Here is a 22221-nt window from a genome sequence, read left to right on the forward strand (position 1 = left end):
CTATGGTAAATATCTATGGTTTGCTGGCTGCCAACAGAGTTAAACAGAAACTCCAGAGGTCTCTATGACTGACTGTGAGATAAATATTTAAAAAATCAAAGGGTGTTTTAATCAAATAAAAAATATATATACAGTCATATTGTTTCGGGATGTTTTTTTTTTATCAATGTGTGACTGGGTTTTACGAAGTGTGATTTACTTATCTGGCATAAAGATGCCACCTCAGTGTGATGACACCTGTAAAGCAAATTAACATTCATACCCCCGAAGTTTGTGAACCAGTTCAGTTAGCCATTTAATGATCATTCATTCTGATGCAGGATTTCAGACACAAGACAGAAAAAACAACAAGGGAGAAACTGACACAGGTAACAGTCAGCAGTGCATTAACAGTCACCAGATAGCATTGCGCACGGAGATCTTAGGCTTAGTGCTTGGCTGCTCGGCCATGGAAACCCATTTCATGAAGCGGATGATTTTTTACATGTCCAGTTCTGTGAGCTTGTGCGGCCCACCGTTTCATTGCTGAGCTGTTGCTGCCCCTGTAGGTTTACACTTCACAATAATGGCACTTACAGTTGACAAACTGACTTGTTGGAAAGGTGGCATCCTATGACAGCGCCACGTTGAAAGTCCCTGAGCTCTTCAGTACGACCCTACTTCTACTGCCTATGTTTGTCAACGGAGATTGCATGGCTGTGTGCTTGATTTTATGCACCTGCTAGCAATGGGTGTGGCTGAAATAGCTGAAACCACTAATTAGAAGGGGCGTCCACATACTTTTCGAAATAGAACTCAAGCGGTGAAGTGATAAACAGGTGAAGTGTTCAGATAAACGGAGAATTTCAAGTCTAAGCCTGTCTAGAGCAGGAATGTTAGTAAGTTAGGAATGGGTTCTGGCCAGCCACTGCATCAATAAATCTGTCTAAACACCATGGCTTGACATTAAAAAAGGCAGGAAATGTTTTTTTCCATTTTTGTTTTTATTTACGGATGCATTGCCTTTGGGTGTGTGGGGTCTCACCCCTGGAAAATCTTAATCACCTTGTGAGTTTCAAGTGCACTGCAAATTATGAATGGGTGCGAGGCATCTCGAACCCCAAGGAATTGGCCAAGTAACCCTGCCCCCCCCCCCCCCCCCCCATGACCTTCGACCCTGGAATTCAAGGATCACTCAGTGCAAGAGGCACGCAGCGGCACAGGACTCTCCTCGGTCGCCGCCGCACCGAAGGGCTGGACGAGGTGGAAAGACGGCATCGCCCTGGAAAACATCGTCCGTTTCTCCCATCCGGATTTGTCGGCTGAAATTTCTTTATTTCTTTTTTTTGTTGCCACGGCTCCGTTTCCCACCTGCCGCTTAAATACATTCGCTCTTCCGAAGCACCCGTTTGTGAGCCCGGTGGCCGTCCTCCACGCTCCGAACCACACCGCGCTCTCTCTCCAGGAGAGCCAGCCCCAGTTAGAGCAACGGCGACGTCTACGGATGACTGCGACCCGAACGATTCGTTCGGTTCGATTGGTGCCCTGAACAGTAGGTTGCTGCTGATTGGCTGGGAGGGAGTTCGACACCAGGAATAAAACCCGGTGGGAATATAAGGCGATGAACGAGACAAGGCTGAACAACGTTAAACTGTGCCCCTGACCCTGGTAATATAATTATAATTATTAAAATTATAATAATTATAATCGCCTAGCACAGGCTGGAGTTAGTGATGGCTTTGCTGTCAGGCTTTTTCAGAAACCAAAAATAAATGTCAATACCGGGGAGGAAATGAGATATTGTACAGTAGTCGGGCATTTTAGACAAATCTGTAATACTTACACACGGCCTGGTAATACTGACACACGGCCTGGTAATACTTACACACGGCCTGGTAATACTTACACACGGCCTGGTAATGCTTACACACGGCCTGGTAATGCTTACACACGGCCTGGTAATGCTTACACACGGCCTGGTAATACTTACACACGGCCCGGTAATACTTACACACGGCCTGGTAATACTTACACACGGCCTGGTAATGCTTACACACGGCCTGGTAATGCTTACACACGGCCTGGTAATACTGACACACGGCCTGGTAATACTGACACACGGCCTGGTAATACTTACACACGGCCTGGTAATACTGACACACGGCCTGGTAGTACTTACACACGGCCTGGTAATACTGACACACGGCCTGGTAATACTTACACACGGCCTGGTAATACTGACACACGGCCTGGTAATACTTACACACGGCCCGGAGCCTGGCGGACTGGACGGTAGCCGGGTCACCAGGATTTTTTTTTTCGCATGAGTTGGGGGCAGGATGAGACTGCTGCTGGCCCCACGGGACCCAGCGTGTGTCACAGACTTATTTAAGCTTTTTTTTTTTTTTTTTTTTGCATTTTAAACGCATCCACGCATTTGCATTTTTTTTGCGAATTGAAGCTGAAGACGATTCCACGTGACACCCGCGCACAGTTGTTCACCGGGCCGTAATTTTACATAATCAAATAACCTTCAATGTAGATCATCTCACGTAGTCACACGCTGTCAGAACCGGACTCATTTTCCCACCATCCCTTCAGGATTTAAAGGTATTGTTTCAACAGGGTTTTTTTTACTATTTAAAAATACGATAATCTTGTTTTGTCATGATAATATATAACTGTAGAGTGGCATTCAGGTCTGGCCTCTGCCGTCATGCATTTTAAACATCGCTATTCTCGTTTTCATTTTACCAAAATATAGACAGACAGGTGCATCGAAGAGATCCCAGTACATTGCTCAGGGCCTTTGTCCCACCCAAAATTTGGAAACCACCCTCCCCCTAATGCTGGCTATTTGTTTTCTCAGGCTGTCATAGGTGTGGCAGTGCAGCGACTGTCAAGCAAGTAATTGACTTTTTGAGAAATATTTTTGAAAAGACAGAGAGGGAAAGAAAGGAGAAGGGAAAAAGGGGGGGTGAGGTGTTGGGGGCGGGGGGTCTTCATGCATGCCTTGCAGATGTGGGTGTGTTCCGTTAAAAACAACAAAAAAAAAAGGTACTCGAAGCACCTCCTACAGCAAGCGAGCTTAGGGCTCACCTACAAGGTTGCTGTTTTTTTTAACGTTATTTAATTCCCTATTCGCACGTTTTTGAGAGAGACAGAGAGAGAGCGCCGATCGGCGGGACTGAGGAAGGACACTGCCGCCGCCGGTGAGCTCGCCATGGCTCGGGCTTCGTTCGCCGCCGTTAGCCTCCTCTTGCTTCTGGCGTTGCTGGTGAGTACCTGCCGCGTCCGCGTGGAGTTATTCACAGCGCCCTTAAGAGATAATAACATGCCGGGCGCACAAGACGCTGTTTTTTGCAGTACCTCTGCAGACACCGAGACTCAGTGAATAACCTGTGTGATGTATTTATTTATTTATATATTCATTTATTTTAAGCCAGTTGGACGTTATGTAGTTAAGTATTTGTGGGTTTTCGGGAGTTTAACTGTCTGATGCTCTGAATGAGGACCGTTGAGTTGTTTGTCACAAGTCAGTAGTGGCACAAGTCGTACACTTCTCATGACTCATGAAATTTGAATTGCAAATCAGAGGTGAAGACAATGCATTGCAATTTGTTGATGGCCTGACTCCCCTTGACTCACACTTGCTTAAGCATAACACCTTTTTTATTGTAGTTTCTGTAGGTATACCATGTACATTATAAAGCAGAATCCCACTCAAACATTCACACACACACACACACACACAGAAATACATGCACACACATGCACGTGCACAAACACACACATTCTCTCACACGTACAACCAACCAAACAACCCACACTGTGACTGTGTGAAAAGCTTGTCTTTGCCTAAAATTGAGAACAGAACACACACATGTATCTATAAACAAAATGTTCCAAAATAAATTAATATATAAATATAATCCATGTGACCCGTAGCTTGGAGAAAATGTAATTGTTACTTTATACCTTAATCATTGTAGTTCCCATAGGTAGTTACATAATGAAGCAGAACACACACACACACGCGCACGTGAACACGCACACGCTGGTACACGTAGCGAGCTCAGCAGCTCAGTTTTTGGGGGTATTTCAAGCAGTTTCAATGTTTGCTTACTGACAGTCAATGTGTAGCCCGCTAGGGTGTGGCTCCATAAAAAAAATTCTGACCCAGCGGTGCAAAACGGAGCCCACGGCGAAGATTAATTGTGGCGTGTACTTTCACGCTCGTCTGCACGGAATCCGTCAAACAGCCGTTAAAATTGAGCTTCTCAATCTCGGAATCCTGAGGGTCCCCCGTGTATGTCGTTTGTGTTTTGTTTTTGTTTTTTTTCTGCAGCCAATCTCTTGCTTAATTAATTTTGCTGAACACAAGTTTCATTTTTTTTTTTTTTTTTTAACCTCTTAGTACAATTCAGGTTTTGGCTCGAAATCATTTGCATTGTCTTTGAATTCTTCACTGTCCAACAGAAGTGGTTATTTTCAGTGGTCTGGTGTCCACACCAGTTCGGAGCTTAGTGGTTCACCTCTGTCTTTAATTTGATAAGTTTAAATAAATGCCACCTCTTTGTGTAGCCATTTGCAGTATAGCACAATAAGCACAATGTGAATATCGAACACCTATTGTTCTAGCCATGCACAGCTGTTTCTGAAATAATGGGATTTAGGAGGAGAAATAATCCCTGAAACAGTTAGATTTGTCCAATTAAGAAAAATGAACAGCATATTAAACTTCTGGGATTGCAGTTGTGTTTGAAACAACCAGCGTACACAGGGGTCCCCACAACCAAGTTTGAGAAGTATTACATCAAGCTTTCATATACAGAGGCCATTTTTCCTCAACAAAACACTGCCACCAATCAAACTCCGCCATCATTTCAAATCTTTAAAACACATTTTGCACTCTTAAGGGTACAAAATAAACGTTTGATGTAGAATTGACTTATAATAATGTTTGGTAAAATTGCTGTATGACTTACAGTATTATATACACACATACTCTATGTGTGTCTCTATTTTGTTACCTTCAGTTTCAATCTTTCATTCGTTCAGAAAATTAAGTTCCGGTCAGGGCTTTGCAAAATTATACAGGATGGCATTTAAGTTTTGAAAAACTTAAATGCCATCCTGTAATAAAGCCCTACCAGTTTAATTATTATATTTTGTCTTTATGGTTTAAGAATAGATTCATCAAAAACCCCAAAAGCCTGAGGATCAGAAAGGCAGAATCTTGTTTGGGAATTGTTTGGAGGTTGGGAACATTTTCTACCTGTGTGGACTGGAAAAATAAAGTTCTTCATGGAATCAGGAGTAGGGAAAATGAACTGTAGCTGGGTGGAGGGAGGGAGGGTGGGGGGGAGCAATTTAGGGAACAAGGAAACTCCAAAACAAATCAGATTTTAATGCTTAGTCCCAGTTAGACTCCGTAGTCCCAGCTAAATTAAACTCTCCCATATCTTTGAGATGCTAACAACAATTCTTTGTGCCCGTACGAGGGCTGCCCGCCACAGTTGGCACCGGTGCACGCTGGATTTGACTGCGGATCACGGTGCCCATCCATTGCAAAACTTTGGCTGTTAACCGTGATGACAGGGATGGGCGGAGGCGGTGCATGGCATAGCATAGCACAGAAGAGTGCAGACAGAGGGAGGCTGTAATGTCCCTAACCTGGAACACAACCAGGGCCTCTCAGAATTCCCCTCATGAGAGAATTCCTGAGACCCCACAATTCGTTTTTTTTTTTTTTGTCCTCTGTAGGGGACATGAGTCTCTGATCTCAAGCACCATATGTTCTACTATGTGCTGCGCTCTGAAACCTGCACCACAAGGGACAGTCAATTAAAGTAAAATAAAAAATATATATCTTTAGAAATATTTATCACTGCTATTTTTTTGTTTTGTTTTTTTCATCCGCTTGTAAAAAAAATGTAAACACTGAAACATTTTACCAGGTCTCAGGAGGATATAGAAAAACAGGAAATTTAGTACCAGGCCTGAACCCCTTCAAAAAAAAAAAAACAGGAAGTGAGGTCACAAAACTTCCTGGTCATACAAAATCATAGGAGGACTGTGACGCGTTGACCACGGTGGGGCCGGAGAAAAGTGAGTCAGTTTAACAACATGTAAAGTTCCACTTGACACGGAAATTCTCGGATGTCATATGCAGTGTCTAGTTTGCAAGATAAATACGCTTGGTACAACTGGTGTCACCTTTCCTTAATTTTACTCCAGGGCACCTTACCTTCTGGAGGCAGAGTTCTTATAATGTAATAAAGGAGGACAGAAATGTGCTTCTGGCCAAAAGACAGATAGAACCTGGATTTTTGTTTTGTTCATGGTAGCTATGTATTGATTTCTGTAATTGGGACTTTAATTTGGCTTTAAAATGGGACTGAAATGACATTTCAAGAGACATTTAAAGATTGCAAGAATGTGAATATTCGGGGGGGGGAAATGGGCAAACGAGACCCAACGATTTCCAAGCTTGCTTCAAAGGGTTAAACAAATATAGAAAACAAAGAGAAATTACTCAGTTCTTTCATTGATGGGGGAGCTGGTAGGCGGTATCAAAATATCAGTGAAAAAGTACTGCCTCGAATTTGCAATTGGGTTTATTGCCACCATGAGAGCCTTCTTGTAGAATGTGTACTAATTACAGCATTAAATTAACTTTTTTTTCCCCCTAATATTAAGGTTTTTGAAGCTGAGGTTGAAGCCAGAAGACGTACGAAACCTAGACGACGAAAAAGAGAATGGATTCTTCCGCCTACAAAGTTGCAAGAGAACGTGGACTACACGAAAAGAGAATTCATTGCTAAAGTAAGAGTGATTGAAATTCAGTGCATCATTGTACTGAACCGCACATTTTTAGAACAGGCTAATCCTTCTGTCTTCTACGGAAGAGGATTAGGGCCACGTGCAATTTTTTTTTTAGTTCTGACTTTAAAGTCAGAATTCTGAGATTAAAGTCAGAATTCTGAGAATAAAGTCAGAATTCTGAGATTAAAGTCAGAACTCAGAATTCTGATTTTATTCTCAGAATTCTGATTTTATTCTCAGAATTCTGACTTTAGTCTCAGAATTCTGACTTTAATCTCAGAATTCTGAAGAAAATTTCACGTGACCCTAATCCTCTTCTGTAGTCTTCACTGCGGTACTGTAAGGGGTTGGTTACAAAACAAAAATAGAGCTTTCTGGAACATCTTGTACCCCGGACGTGATTTTCAGCGTTGGCTCTCAGCCAGTCACCTTTATCCCGTGGCTGCCGCTGGCATTTTTTCAAAGTGAGGATGTCTGGACTGAAATGAGTCAGAGATGTGAGCACGTTTTGATCAATTTACCATGAAAGACCCAGTAGGCTTTTTTTTTTTTTCCAACTGGCATTCCTTTTGTTCTTTTGATTAGGCTTTTTGATTTATTTTTTTAATATAAATTTGAATATAGGATCGAAATATCCGTGCTTAATTTATTTAGCTCACTTCTGATGTAAAGAGAATAAAAGATCATTTTCTCATCAGAAGTTTAAATGTTGAAAGTGTGTGGAAAGTAGTCTTGATTCAATCAGCCTTTGTCCATAGAGCTTTAGCCTGTAATTAAATGCCAGGGATCCTCTTATTTAACTTGGCAAACTGTAAATGAAGAAAAAAAAGCAACTCTTGCTTCTTTTTTTTTTTTTTTTTACTGAATCCAGACAAGTAAGACATTGAAAATTGTTGCGTGTGTAATCTTGGAAGAAAGGATAGAAGAAATGTAGGCGTTCGGATTTATTATTTTTTTCTTAATGTTATCTTCATCATCATCATCATCGCTGGCCTGTGTCTGTTAAACCGCTTGTGTTCTGAGCTCTGGAAGGTGTCATCACTTCAGAAAGGATCTGTTTTTTGTTTTGTTTTTTAACCCTTTTGTGTTTTCGTCACATTTAAGGCCTCTTCTGTCTGATGCATGTTGGTTTTGCCCAACGGGTGCTTCCGTGTGAATGCAACGGTGTCTGAAATCTTCCACAGCACCATCTCCGCGTCTTGACTAATGCGATTCGACAAGAAACGGCTTGCCGCGAAACAGCTGCCATAGCGTGAAGCTGAAATATTTCTCTGTTTTTCGATTGCTTGCGGGCGGTAGTCCTCAAACGCTCCGCAAATGCAAACTTGATGCTAGATACAAGCGACTTCCGGACTGGTTGAACAGTGACTGGTGTAATTTAAAAAAAAATTATTGTAGCTTGTAAGTAGGCTACTTAAGACATGTAACCAATTGAAAATCAAAACATCTCTTTTAATAAAGTCTGTCGAACGTGTTTTGTCAAAAATAATAATAATCCAGATTTAAAGGAACGATGGCGGGGAGAGTTTATTCAAAGTAATTAGAGACAAGGCTGTTAAGTTGGTGGCCAGGGTACTGAAATGTTGGTGAAAAGGGAGATCTCTGAGAGCCCCAAAAACTGCACAAGAGAGACACTGAAAATAAAATGGCAGTAGCCTAAATGATACAGTGATCTTATAACGATATATATTTACGCTGCCATTTTGTGTGTGTTTATATTATCCATTCATTCATTCATCCGCGGCTGAAACTGACCCCGTCTTAATACGTTCTGCAGATTCGATCTGACAAAGACGACCTAGACGCCGTGATATACTCTCTGACGGGGGCCGGAGCTGACAGCCCGCCGTTTAACTTGTTCGTCGTCAACTCGACGACTGGACTGGTGAAAGTAACTGATATTTTGGATAGGGAAAAGTGTGCAATGTACAATGTAAGTGTAAATGAAAATGATCTCTCTTTTTTTAAGAATTTCATTAAAGCTAGGCTACACTTCTTAATTTTATATTGTCATCTTTACGCATTTGCCACGTTGATTAAAATGTTCACTTCCCTTTTCAGTTGACCGGCATTGCCAGACACAAGAATGGCACGCTAGCAGAAACAGACATCGACCTGCGCATTCGAGTCATTGATCAAAATGATAACCCCCCTCAATTTCCTAAGAAATTTACTGGAAGTGTGAATGAATCGAGTACTGAAGGCAAGTTTTTTTAAAAACCTTTTTAAAAAATGTTATATTTGCATTGTGTCTTAAAAGGTCAGTCTTAGACTGTAACAGTCTCTTTGGGTTGGTTAGTATTTATATGATAGCGGCTGGAGAAATGTAATTTTATGTTATGTTATTGTTGTTTAAGGTACCTACGTCACGGAAGTATCTGCAACAGACGGTGACGAAGAAGGGACAATCAACGCAAAGATCGCATTCAACATCATTCATCAGGATCCAGAGGATGACGGAATGAAGTTCTACGTTGAGAAGAATTCTGGGAAGATTTTTGTCAAAGAACCCAATCTTGACCGAGAAGTATGTCAGTACATTATGATCTGACTTCAGTATATGATGCTGTCAACATATGATGCAGTCAAAATCATTTTTAAATCTCTTACAGCATATATATATATAAACTAAAATGTTACTGATAACCAGTGCATGCAACCACAAATCATTTATAAGCGCCATACACACACACACACATGCACACATATGCTATGTATTGCTATACTTGAGGACTTTTGACTGATTTCCATTGACTACATTCATTCCGTTACCTCTAACCCTAACCACTACATTCCTAACCCTAACCCTAACCTTAACCTAATTCTAATTCTAACCCTAACCCTAAGTCTTAACCCTAAGACAGCCTCTTGAAATTGTGAGGACCAGCAAAATCTCCTCACTTCCCGTAGTTTTCCTCATCTTTCTATCCTTGTGAGGACATTTGGTTCTCACAAAGATAGTAGTACATGTCCACACACGCACACACACATGCACGCACGCACGCACGCACACACACTCATGCAGGCACACACGAGCCTGGATTCAATCCACTTTTGCCCTTTAATTTGTAATTCAACGCAAGTGTTAATGAGTTTTTCATGTTAATTTTAGTTGCTAAGCTTATCACACTGTGTAAAAGTCAGTGCTAGGGAAAGGTCTGATCGAATTGAGACCATAGTTTTTGGAAAAGATAATAACATACAAAATAGATTTTCAAAGCATATATATAATGTCTAGCAATGAACTGAAAAGCAACATTTCTGGCATGCATTGTGTTATTTTGGAGAGCAACTTGTCAACAGACAATTCTGTAAGTCGCTCAGGATAAGAGCGTCAGCTAAGTGCCTGTAACCCAAAATTCACAACTGTGTGCAACAGCACTGCAACATTAAGAAACGCAGCCTCCTACATGCACACAGGTACCTCCGTGCGTCACACTGTTTCATCTTTACAGGTCTTTGACTTCTACACTCTGCTAGTAACGGCAACAGATTTGGACGGTGCACCAGGTGGCAACGTTGCAACAGGAACAGTTGAGATTAAGGTCTTAGACATCAACGACAACCCGCCGAGGCTAGAGAAAGAACAGGTAAGGTAATTTAACCTCTTCGCTGCCCCACTTTTTATCCGTATGTTTCAACGCCACAGTGGGATGCGTTTGCACGTGTTTGTGTTGCGTCGATTTGATTCTGTTCCGTTTTCCTCAAATTCCCCCCAGTATTCCGCCAACATAGACGAGAACGCTGCTGGCATAGAGGTGATGAGAATCAAAGCACTGGACGACGATGTGAAAAATACCGACAACTGGCTGGCAAAGTTTAAGATCACGAAGGGTAATGATGAAGGCCATTTCACAATCGAGACAGACCCTGACACTAACGAAGGCGTCCTAAAGCTGGTGAAGGTAAATTGCCTCAAGTTAGCCTTCCTTTTTTTTTTTTGAAGAGGTGGGGGGCGGGGGATGTTTCTAATGTGTACGGTCTTTAATGCACCAAAGTTTTCACTACTTTTTGACTCCACCACTTTATGCTGTCTCCCCTGCAGCCATTAGATTACGAGCAGATGCAAGACCTTGACCTGGACGTGTCTGTGGAAAACGTGGCACCGCTCGTCGCCGGGGCAGCACCCGACATTGGCCTTGGCCTTGACCTTGGCCTTGACCTTGACCTTGACCTTGACGCTGACGTCGATGCCGACCTCGATCTCGATCTCGACTTGGATCTCGAAGGTGCGGGTGGCGCTGGAGCCGGGGCGGGCGGCGCAGGAGCCGGGGTGGGGGCGGGGGCGGGGGCGGGGGCAGGGCCCGCGGCCAGGGCGGGGGCAGGGGTGGGGGCTGGAGTCGGTGCCGGAGCAGGAGTGGGACCAGGAGTGGGACCCGGCAAAGGCAAGGGAAAACCCAAAAAGCCCAAAAAAAAGCCGAAAGGTAAAAGCTACCCCATTAAAATCAAGGTCAACGACCTGCCGGACGGCCCGACCTTCAGCCCCTCGGAGATGCCGGTTCCCGTCTCGGAGGACCCGGAGGACATCGTGATCCCCAGCGTGATCGCGACGTACCCGGCGCTCGACGGAGACACAGGAGCGCTCGCCGAGAACGTCAGGTTGGTGGGGGAAAAAAAGGAAAATACAGCGGCTAACGGCTAACGGTGTATAGCACAGTGGGTAAGGAACTGGGCTTGTAACCGAAAGGTTGCAGGTTCGATTCCCGGATAGGACACTGCCGTTGTACCCTTGAGCAAGGTACTTAACCGAAATTGCTTCAGTATATATCCAGCTGTATAAATGGATACAATGTAAAATGCTATGTAAAAAGTTGTGTAAGTCGCTCTGGATAAGAGCGTCTGCTAAATGCCTGTAATGTAATGTAATGTAACGTGTCAAGCTAAGCTAACTATCCACCATGAATCAAGGGCTGTAATAAAAACCTGTTCCAGGATTATAGGCACTATGGTACATAGCAACTGAGAGTGTATAGCAACGGTCAGTGAGTTCCATTCTCTATTATGCGATAAGGTAATGAAACTAAAAAAATAAATAAAAAATTCAACATTGCAATTAAGACACGTTAAGTTACACACAGACCATCTCTGTCTGTCTTTGATCCATTTCTCAAACTAGAACTCCTCTTTCACTAAATAACGCAAACAAATGACCTGGCGATTATGAATGGTTGGGGTCATCATTTTGCTTAATACAAAACAAAAAAGAAAATATATATATATATCTAAATCTAAAGAATCTAAAGAAATTTTGATAATAAAACTGATATTCTTTCATTTTTTACTTGCTTATTGGGTAGTTTTTATTTTATCGAAAAACATGGGTGGTGCATAAGTATGACGCAATATCTTTTAAAGCACTCATCCAAAATGAATCACAAGTAGTTTGGATCTATGGAGTTTTGGATGTCTAACTCTATGATCTATTATAATTTTGCCAAAATATGTGTTTGTGTCAATGTGTTGAGTTAGCACATGCCCTGGTAGCGGGAATCATATTTTTACATACCAAACATGCAATCTTTCTTGCTCAGGTTCCAGTAGTAAATTGGTACATCAAGATTACAAACTATCAAATATAACAAGAATAAATCTTTTTAAATTCACTTCTTCAACTACACATTGAGCACCACAATAACATAATATCTAAGAAACGTAACCAGCAGTTCAGAGAAATCTGACTCTTGCAAACAGAAAACAATAAATTAAAGAATCTCAACTAAGATTCCTGTTAAAAAACTAGGTGAATTGCATGTGATATGTTAAGCTGCAGTTTCATTTTAACAATTATGTTTTTCCAGGTCACGTGCATTATTTCTATTTATACATTTATTTTGTAACATTTTGTTTGTGTGTGTGCATGTGTGTGTGTGTGTTTGTGAGTACATAACCAACATGATCACTCCTGTCATTTCTACTGTAGGTATGCAAAGGGATACGATCCTGACAACTGGTTATCAATTGATGAAAAGACTGCAGAAATAAAACTAATCAAAAGGCCGGATCGGGAGTCTCAGCACCTGGTTGATGGAGTATACTACGCAAAAATTCTCTGTTTGACACAAGGCAAGTTTAAAAAACCCTAGTGGCATATAATCAATGTAAAGGGTTGAAAACAAATTTATCCAGTCATTAGCATTTCATTAGAATTAACAATGGTATATTTTATTAATTTTATAGATAAATGTTTGTATATTTTCAGTCTTACGCGCCAGTGATAAACCTCAAATTAACTTCATTTTGAACAATTTTTTACCATTACCTGTTTTTGTGAATGTGGTCAATAACAGCCATTTTCCTTTAAATGAGGTTGAATTTCGACATTACTTGCACTTATTGTGCCTAAAACTATAAATTAAATGTTTTTGTTAAAGTGAACACACAGCCCACTTTGGGGATTTGTGTGAGCCCTCGAACGTGCAGTACCTCCTCATAACCAGCAGGCGATTCACTTACGTCTGGGGTGAACTTCAGATTGAGAAACAACCATATCCACGTCAAAGTGGGATTTTATAAATAATTACTTAGCGATGGTTTTCTGTGTCAGCCACTCTTTTAAGGTACAGTTTCCTCCAAAGACAATTTTAATAATAAAGCTTCAGAACTGTTGGAGTCTTGTGGCCAAGCTACTTAACCTGAATTGCTTTGGTAAAAATATCCAGTTGTAATAAACGTGTCTTATGTAAAGCGTAAGCGGACGAGGCAGCGATAACTAATGTTAACTAATGAATGAATATAAAAATTTGCTCTCCAGATATACCCCCTAAAACCGCCACGGGAACCATTGCTCTGAACGTGCAGGACTCCAACGACCACTGTCCCCGGCTCGTCAGCACGTACGAGTCCCTGTGCACGGATCAGAAGTCGGTGTACGCCACGGCGCTGGACGAGGACGCCCATCACAACGCAGCGCCCTTCGAGTTCCTGATAGTGCCCGAGGAGACCACGGGAAAGTGGGACGTTGAGAAAGTGAACGGTAAAGAAGCGGCTCTTTCTTCGAATGCTTAGACACGGTCACGGTGGCAAAAAAAAAAAACAGGATTTTTATTTTTTATTTTAATTTGTTTGTTTGTTTGTTCATGTATTCAGTCAATCATGCATTCACGACATAACCAACTGGCACACTGGCACTGGGCGACACAAGAACAATACCTTAAAAGGGGGGGGGGGGGGGACTAACGTGAGGAGGTTTATATCGCAAAAACGACTTATTTCTGATTAACTATTTAATGATGGTCCTGCTCACAGCCTTGAAAAAAATGCATGACTAAGAACAAGAGAAGTCAGTGCAACATGCAGAACACAAGTCAGGCTTACAGAGATAGCTAATGCTAAGTGCCTGTTGATCACACGACTGCATTTTCGCCCTGCACTTTTGCGTATATGTATGGTATGAAACTATTTTTCCTTGAATGAAAGTCTTTTTTTTTTTTTGTTCTTGAAGACACAACGGCACTGCTGACATCCCAGGAGATCTTATGGCCAGGCTCCTTTGAAATCACACTTGAGATTAAGGACAAGCAAGGCGTGGCCTGCCCCGACAAACAGGTTGTTCGGCTGGATGTGTGCACCTGTATGGAGGGGGGAATCTGCGGCCCCCAAAAACTGTCAGCAGAAGTCACCCCTAAGCTTGCAGGGCTGGGTATAGGAATACTCGCCCTAGGCTTTGTGGCACTGCTCGGTGAGTAAGAACCAAACGACGCAGCCCTGGTAAAAATGGCTGCCACAGGTCTTTGAGAACAGGAGAGAAGAAACTGCTTTAAGCTTTAAGAACAGGAAGCCGCCTCTCTTGGCGTGAAATAAATGTTTAAGTACAGTATACTCATGGGATGCAGCTGGCCAAATGATTAATGCATTCAGAACTGCGGAGAAAATAGATACTCCTTTTTAGTATTTTCTTCTTTTTTTTTTTACACTCTTTGTAAAAAAAAAAAAAAAAATTTAAAAAAAACTGTGCGTGTCACTTCAGACCAATGCAAAAAGCTGGCGATAAAACATTCGATCCAATTTCGATCCAACCCAATTTGTCATTCATATGAATTAGAAGAATACGTTATGTTATGATCAGTTGTCTACGATCATGAAAATGCACTTCTTGTACGTCGCTTTGGATAAAAGCGTCTGCCAAATGAATGTAATGTAATGTAATGTCTATGCTAGGAAATGAACAGAGCAGAAGTTCACTCCCACCCCCCCCCCCCCTTCCAACCCGACACCCCCCTCCCCCCCCCCCCCATTCCATCCCTGTCCCAACAGCGGTGCCGATTCTGCTGACGTTCTGCTCCTTCGGAAAGGCCGCGTCGGGACTAATCCCGGGTGGCTTTGCCGATCTGCCCATGGATGCGAAGGAATATCTGATTCCGTACCACACGGAGGGAAAAGGGGAGGACAAGGTAAGGAAGTGGCGTGCCACGATGCATTTTGGGATAACTCCGAGTCGATGTGGATGTGCATTTTATGACATAGTGATCTCATGTGGGCACTTACGCCCGAAGACCCTAAAACAGCCTCTTTTTCTGAAATGGGTTCGGGATTAACTCATGAATAAGTCTCATTTTTTATTTTTAAATTGTGTGTTTAATTTCGTCCCCGTCCCCCCGTCCCCCACAGGAGGTCCCTCTTCTGAGCGCGCCTTTTCCGATAGCGAATCACGAGGCACCGATAGTGGCGCAGAACCTCGCCAAAACGTCCGCCGCCAGAACGCAGCTGAGCCTGGCGGACGGGCTGGGCTTCGGCAACGAAGACGGGCTGCTGGACCTGGCGCAGGCGCTGGACGCGGACTCCTACGGGAGCCTGCAGAGACGCGTCGGCGGCTTCCAGCAGAGGGGGGCGGCGGCGGAAGTCGGGGCGCAGAGGGAGGAGTACGAGAGAGCGCCCGCGTACGCTGCTTTCGACGAGTACGACGAGGGCCCCTACCCCGACATGTCCCTGCCCGAGGAGTTCCTGGACGACTACTACTCGCAGGTGAGCGGACGAAAATGTTGCCGTTGCTGTTGCCGCTTTTTCCGAAGCTTTCTGGGGCCCCGGCTTCCCCTTAAAATGGCCGTCTCATAAAGCCGTACTGGGGCAAAAGGCTGAAACGGAATCAACGAGAGCTTTCACTGTGCCATTGCAGAACCGAGTGGACTCCACATAACTGTGTCTGATACCCCCAAATATCCAGTATGTTTCTGGCGTCAAGCTTCTTGGTGTAGTCAAAAAGACATTGTTCATTGAATGGAATCCCCTGTAATTCCCCTCACTTTGAGGATCCCCACATCCAGGGAGACTGAATACTTCACACACATGCAAATCCAAATGAAGTACAGCATATCAGATATTGAATAAACCTTTAAAAACACATCTACGGTATTTTAAATTTCGATTACTTTTAATAGCTATTTGTTATTCAGAAGGAACACAAATGAAAAATGAATGAAAATTACACACTTTTACGTGCTGCTTTAGCAAACAATAACTGTTTAATTCAGGAATGTTTAATTCAGATAAAACACACTAGGTCAATTGCTTTGTCCTTACCTGGAGTTTAAACCTCTATATATAAACCCCTGGGCTGCAGAAGTGCATAACTGGAGCAGCAATGCAAAGCTATGGAATGTGGATTAGCTGTTCCAGTTGAAATGCATTTCTGTGGTGTAGGTGATTAAACCTGAGATTTAAACTCCAGCTAAGCACACTGCAGTTGACCCATTGGGTAATGTTATGCTGTGTTATTTACATAAAATACTGATACTGATATAATGCATAATACTGATAATGCATTGTGATTCTTTATCGTTATTGTAGAAAGCAAACTGTGCCACCGAAGGCTTTCACCAGAGGGAGAGCTTGCTGGTCTATAAGGAGGAGGGAAATGGGTCTCCTGCTGGGTCAGTGGGCTGCTGTAGTCTCCTGGACATGGACGATGACCTGGAGTTCCTCAACGACCTGGACCCAAAATTCAAAACCCTGGCTACTATCTGCAGACCTCCAGTTATCGAATCCGAATTTGCATTCGATTTTCCAGAGCCCAGAGTCGAGCCCAGAGTGGAGCGCAGAGTCGAGCCCAGAGTGGAGCGCAGAGTCGAGCCCAGAGTCGAGCGCAGAGAGACGGTCCACACCAATTTCTCAAGCGAGGGAGTGCTGCCTCAGAGAACCCACAGCTTGTCAAGCTCGATCCCGTCCAGCCCCGTTCAACGTTCCGCCAGAAGTCATTTCTCTACCCTGCCCCAAGTGAAAACCTATGAGAATGTAATCGTACCAAGTCCAACGTACCTCATTCAGCAGCCTGTTTATTATGCGGCCGCGCCCATGCTGCAGCCCGTGCAGTACGTGATGGAGCCCCAGGTGCAGGGCATGTACGTGATGAGCAACGCTCCAATGGCCGAGAACGTGGTGTTGCAGGAGCGGACGGTAATCGGGGGTGCCGCCATGCACGGCGGGGTGATCGGGGGTGCCGCCATGCACGGCGGGGTGATCGGGATGCAGCAGGGCACCTTGAACAGGGGCGAGAACATTGTGTTGGTGGAGAGGCAGGTGGGCGCGGGGCAGGTAGCCGGGCACAACCAAGGGGTGGTGCTGGTGGAGGGTCAGGTGGGTGCAGGGCAGGTGCTGCAGGGGGGTCAGTCGTGGATCCAACAAGGTACCCTACAGAGGGGCACCATCTCTGGGTCCCAGAAAATCCTGCTGGTGGAAAGAGGAGGAGCTGGAGGCCAGGTTCTGGGGAGCCCAGTCAGCCCTCAGCAGATATTAGTGGGAGGTCCAGCTGGGTTGTCTCCAGGGTCTGTGCAGATGACTAGCCCAGAGAACGCGTTCGATTTTGAGAGGCAGGTGAGAAGTGCCCAAGTGGAGCCAGATCCTGTTGTACAAAATGGTGTGTTCAGAGTGCAGGAGGGTACCTTAAAAAGCCACGAGAATGCAATGCTGTTTGATCCATCTGAACAACAGATACCTCTTGCCCAGAGACAGGGGGGCAGTGAACAGGGGATGCATGAGGATATTTCTAAGACAGCTGAAGAAAAGAGAAGATTATTTTCATTACAGAATAGGGATCCAAGGCAGGCTGCACTAATTAGAAACCAACTATTGGAGGATGATAGTGAACAAGTGGATGAATTGTTCATGGAAAGGCCTATTGCTTCAAACCAGGTGTTTGGGGATGATGAGCTGGAGTTAACGCTGGAAAGTTTAGTGTTGCATAAAGTTACTCCAGAAGAATTTCCTGGATCTTTGCAAGAGGAGAGGGTGGCAGACGTTTTTGAGGAGGATGAAACATCATTGTATAAAGCCCAGGAAGAAGACACATCTGAATTGACTCAAGGTAAGTTAGAGGAAATAAAAGTTTTTCAATCTGTAAATGAGGAAATTTTGGAAATGGAAGCTAGTTCTGTCCAAGCCCAAGAGGAAGACATAGCTGAGGTTACTGGGGAGACTTTGGAGGATGAGGAGATAGCAGAGAAGGTGGTTGAGTCTCAACCAGCTGAGGAAGAAAAACCATCTGGATTAACTGAAGGAAAGTTAGAAGAATCTCTGAATGAGGAAATTATGGAAACCAAAAGGAGTTCTGCTGAGGTTCAGGAGGACGATGTATCAGAGGTAGTTGTGGAAATAGTACAAGATGACTCACCTGGGTCTGCAGATAAGGATGATATCTCAGAGGCAGTTGAGGGAACTTTAGAAGAATCATCTGCATCTCCAGTTGAGGAGATAGCAAAGGGATCAATTGAATTCCACCAAGTTGAGGAGGAAAACACACCTGGATTATCAGAAAAAAGGTTAGAAGAAATTGATGAGGAAGTTGTGGAAATGGAAGCTAGTTCTATCCAGGCTCAGGAGGAGGACACGTCAGTGGCAACTGATGGGGAATTAGAACAATTGAATGGGTCTCAAAATGAGAGGATAGCAGAGGAAGTGGTTCAGACACATCTATCTGAAGAAGATGAATCTGATTTAAATGAAGGAAAGATTGAGGAGGAAAAAAATGTTGAATCTCTGAATGAGGAAAGTATGGAAAGTGATATAAGTTCTGACCAGGTTGAGGAGGATGATACATCAGGAGTAGCTGAGGAAACATTAGAAAAAGAAACATCTGGATCTGCAGATGATGAGATGGCAGCGACGGTAGTTCAGACACACACAGCTGAAGAAGAAAGTACTTCTGACTTAATTCAAGGAAAGTTAGTGGAGAATGAAGTTTCTGAATCTCTGAATGAAGATGTTGTGGAAATGGAAGTTAGTTCTGTCCAGGTTGAGGAAGAAGGTATGTCTGAGGTAGTTGAGGAAATGGTAGAAGAAGACTTATCTAGATCTCCAGATGAGGAGGTAGCAGAGAATGTGGTTGAGTCTAGTCATGTTGAGGAAGAAGACACATCTGAATTAACTATAAATTCAGAGGAGAAAGAAGTTTCTGAATCTCTGAATGAAGATGTTGTGGAAATGGAAGTTAGTTCTGTCCAGGTTGAGGAAGAAGGCATGTCCGAGGTAGTTGAGGAAATGGTAGAAGAAGACTTATCTAGATCTCCAGATGAGGAGGTAGCAGAGAATGTGGTTGAGTCTAGTCATGTTGAGGAAGAAGACACATCTGAATTAACTATAAATTCAGAGGAGAAAGAAGTTTCTGAATCTCTGAATGAGGATGTTGTGGAAATGGAAGCTAATTCAGTTCAGGTTCAGGAGGAGGAAACTGCAGGGGTAGATGAAGAAATGTTAGAGGTAGGAGAATTGTCTGGATCCCTGAATAAGGATGGAGTGGAGGTGGAGACAGTCATGGGGGAACGCACACAGGAGGAGGGAGAATTAGCTGGATCAAAAAACAATGATCTCACAGAGACTGAGGTTATTCCTGACCAAGAAGAAGAGGTTGAACTGAGGTCTGAGTCACAAAACGCTGAGAGAGTAGATGCTACAGACACAGAGATAATAGAGGAGAATAGTTCAGAGGTGAGCAATGTGACATTAGAGGAGGGTGAGGTATCTGAGTCTCAGAACAAAGAGGAGATACTTGAGGAAACCAGAGATGGTTCAGAAGAGACCCAGGTGGAAGAGTCAACTCAGTTAAGTCTGATAGATGAAGAAATGTCTGCCTCAAGCAATGATGCAGTGTTGCAGACGGAGCAACTCAGTGGTCAACTGAACGTAGAAACTGAGCCAAGCCAAGCCACTGCTGAGCAAGTACTCAAGGAAGACATTTCAGGGTCTGAATCACAGAATATTGATGCAGCCAAGACTGAAGTTGAGTTGGATGAAACACTTGAAGGGAGTGAACCAGCCCAGGGAGCAGAATTTACTGCCCATGGAGAGTCAGATGAAGGTTCAGTCAGTGCTGGGAAAATATTAGAAGGGTCTCCAGAGCCTGATTCCCAGAATGTTAAAAATGTGGAAAGTGATGTTGGTTCTTTCCAGGCAGTAGAGGAGGATCCATCAGAGCAAACCCAGGAGATTTCAAAAGCTGGTGAAACACTAGGACCACAGGTCAAAGAGGTGGAGGAGAGTCAAGCACCTGGTGATCAACCATTGGGAGATTTGGGAAAATCTTCTGGAGGCAAATCCAAACGTCAGAAGAGTCTCAAAAGTCCCAAAGCGAAGTGCGCACAGCAATGAGTATTTTAAGGGCACAATCTCAGAGCAAAGAAAAAGAGTGGAGTCAGTTCCTATCACAGAGGTACCCATGGGCTAATCTGGCTGCATTTACAGGAAAACAAACAGGCTGGATCACAGAGCTTCCTGTGAAGTGATTACTTCCGGTCAGTTAATTGTTACAGAAGTGAGGCTTGGGCAGCACCTGGGGCAAAGCAGGCAGACAACTGGTTGGGGTAGGAGGAGTTCACTTTGTGGAGGTGGAGGGGGCGGGGGGTGCCGGAGGGGCAAGCTTAACACAAGGGATTTTACTGTAGGGCAAAATGTCTGACTTGTGACTGGCAAGAAATTATGCTAATGGTTGGGAAAGGGGGTTGGTATGAAAGATGATTCCTGTCAGACATGCAGCTAATGCCTCTGCCACAAAAAAAAGCATCTCTGGGTTTCAGAACGTCTTGCATGTGGAAGTGGGATTCCGGGGGACAGGGGGGATCACAGACACCATTTCAGGGGGAAAAACACTGACATCCAAATCACTCATTGCTGTCACATTCTCCTTTGTCTTTTTCTCTTTATCACTCTTGCAATGCCATTTTTATTGTTTGAATTTAGCTCAAACCGTTAAGGCTTAATATAGAAAGTATTATTTTGTCTTTATTATTTTGCTGTGATGTGCTACTGTTAGTCTGTTTAAGGAAACAGTTTCAGAATGATTAAAGCATTGCTCGGTTTCCGATAAAGATGAAACGGGTTGTCTAAGTTGTGATGAATCATGATGCAGCCACAGGCATGTTAAAACCTGGAATTTGAATTTGAATCAATAACTTCAGTTTTTAATCTTTCGGAGGTGTACAAGATATGCATTTAGAATTCCAAATTAAAGACATTTCATTTTAACATGCTCTTCAATATAATGGCACAAGAACAAAACAAAAAGTTATTAGCTGTTTAAAGTTTTTCACAACTTCATGTCATGATGTCTCATTTTTCTGAACAGGTTCAAGGCAAAAATGTACATTTTTATATTCTCAAAGGATAGGGAAAATAAATTGAATTTGCATTGAATTGCAAAGAAAATTAATTGCATTGTAAATTTATGTGAATACGCATATTACATGATTGCATTTAAATGAGAAAGGTGATGAAATATAGTCTTTGAAATCATTTTTATGCAGTTCTTTCAAAGACTATTTGGTGGTATAATCATTTGCTAAAACAACATTTAAACTGTATTCTTCAAACCTTTCAAACCTGCTTTTTTTACTATGAAAACATGTAACATGTCATATATTTTCATGGGTTATCAGTAAATAAAGTTTTCATCTACTTTTGATTTTGTCTTCTATGAAAATAGTCAACTCAATTCTTATAGTATTTAATTTAAGAGGCAGTTATACAAACAGAATGAAACAAAATATATTGGTGTCCAAAACTGAGAACACATTTTTGAGCACCTCTTGTGCACCACATTACACTTTAGTGTTTGGAACTCCCAACCAGTGTTGCCAGATTTGAAAAAACGGCGTACCCACCCGAAGCCAATTTTTCAAAAACTTTTTTTTTATTTTATTTTATTTTATTTTTTTTGAGTAGCACAATTGGGTGGGAATCCACCCAATCTGGCAACACTGCTCCCAACCACTTTGGCTGCGGCATTATCATATTTGCATATTTATTATGATTCTGCTGTATTCCAAAATGCTCCCACAGTCCTCAACCTGAGAACCTATTATATTCTCATGCCTCAAGGTTTGAACAATATATTCCCAGACTCCACCAACAACAAGAATCTACATGCCTGAAGTCTCATCCTGATGCATTTGAGACCATGAAACATAAACACTTGTAACTAACGGATTATTG

General features: G+C 43.0%; 1 protein-coding gene across 1 annotated transcript; it reads left to right on the forward strand.

Moving 5' to 3' along the window:
• Nucleotides 1-2996: 2996 nt before the first annotated feature.
• Nucleotides 2997-20407, forward strand: LOC118226145. Its single transcript, XM_035415513.1, has 14 exons — nt 2997-3256; nt 6682-6807; nt 8585-8740; nt 8869-9010; nt 9165-9334; nt 10263-10397; nt 10527-10712; nt 10853-11406; nt 12728-12870; nt 13559-13780; nt 14249-14485; nt 15061-15197; nt 15415-15768; nt 16591-20407. The coding sequence occupies exons 1-14, from the start codon at nt 3203-3205 to the stop codon at nt 20380-20382; spliced, it is 6408 nt and encodes a 2135-aa protein (XP_035271404.1). The 5' UTR covers nt 2997-3202; the 3' UTR covers nt 20383-20407.
• The last annotated feature ends 1814 nt before the right edge of the window (nt 20408-22221 follow it).

The sequence above is a fragment of the Anguilla anguilla genome, chromosome 4, assembly GCF_013347855.1.
Source record: "Anguilla anguilla isolate fAngAng1 chromosome 4, fAngAng1.pri, whole genome shotgun sequence".
Classification (NCBI taxonomy): domain Eukaryota; kingdom Metazoa; phylum Chordata; class Actinopteri; order Anguilliformes; family Anguillidae; genus Anguilla; species Anguilla anguilla.

Coding starts and splice junctions, on each gene's coding strand:
- LOC118226145 (XM_035415513.1), top strand. CDS start 3,203: ATGGCTCGGGCTTCGTTCGCCGCCGTTAGCCTCCTCTTGCTTCTGGCG. Junction 9,011..9,164: donor GAATGAATCGAGTACTGAAG/GCAAGTTTTTTT, acceptor TTGTTGTTTAAG/GTACCTACGTCACGGAAGTA. Junction 10,713..10,852: donor GCGTCCTAAAGCTGGTGAAG/GTAAATTGCCTC, acceptor TCTCCCCTGCAG/CCATTAGATTACGAGCAGAT.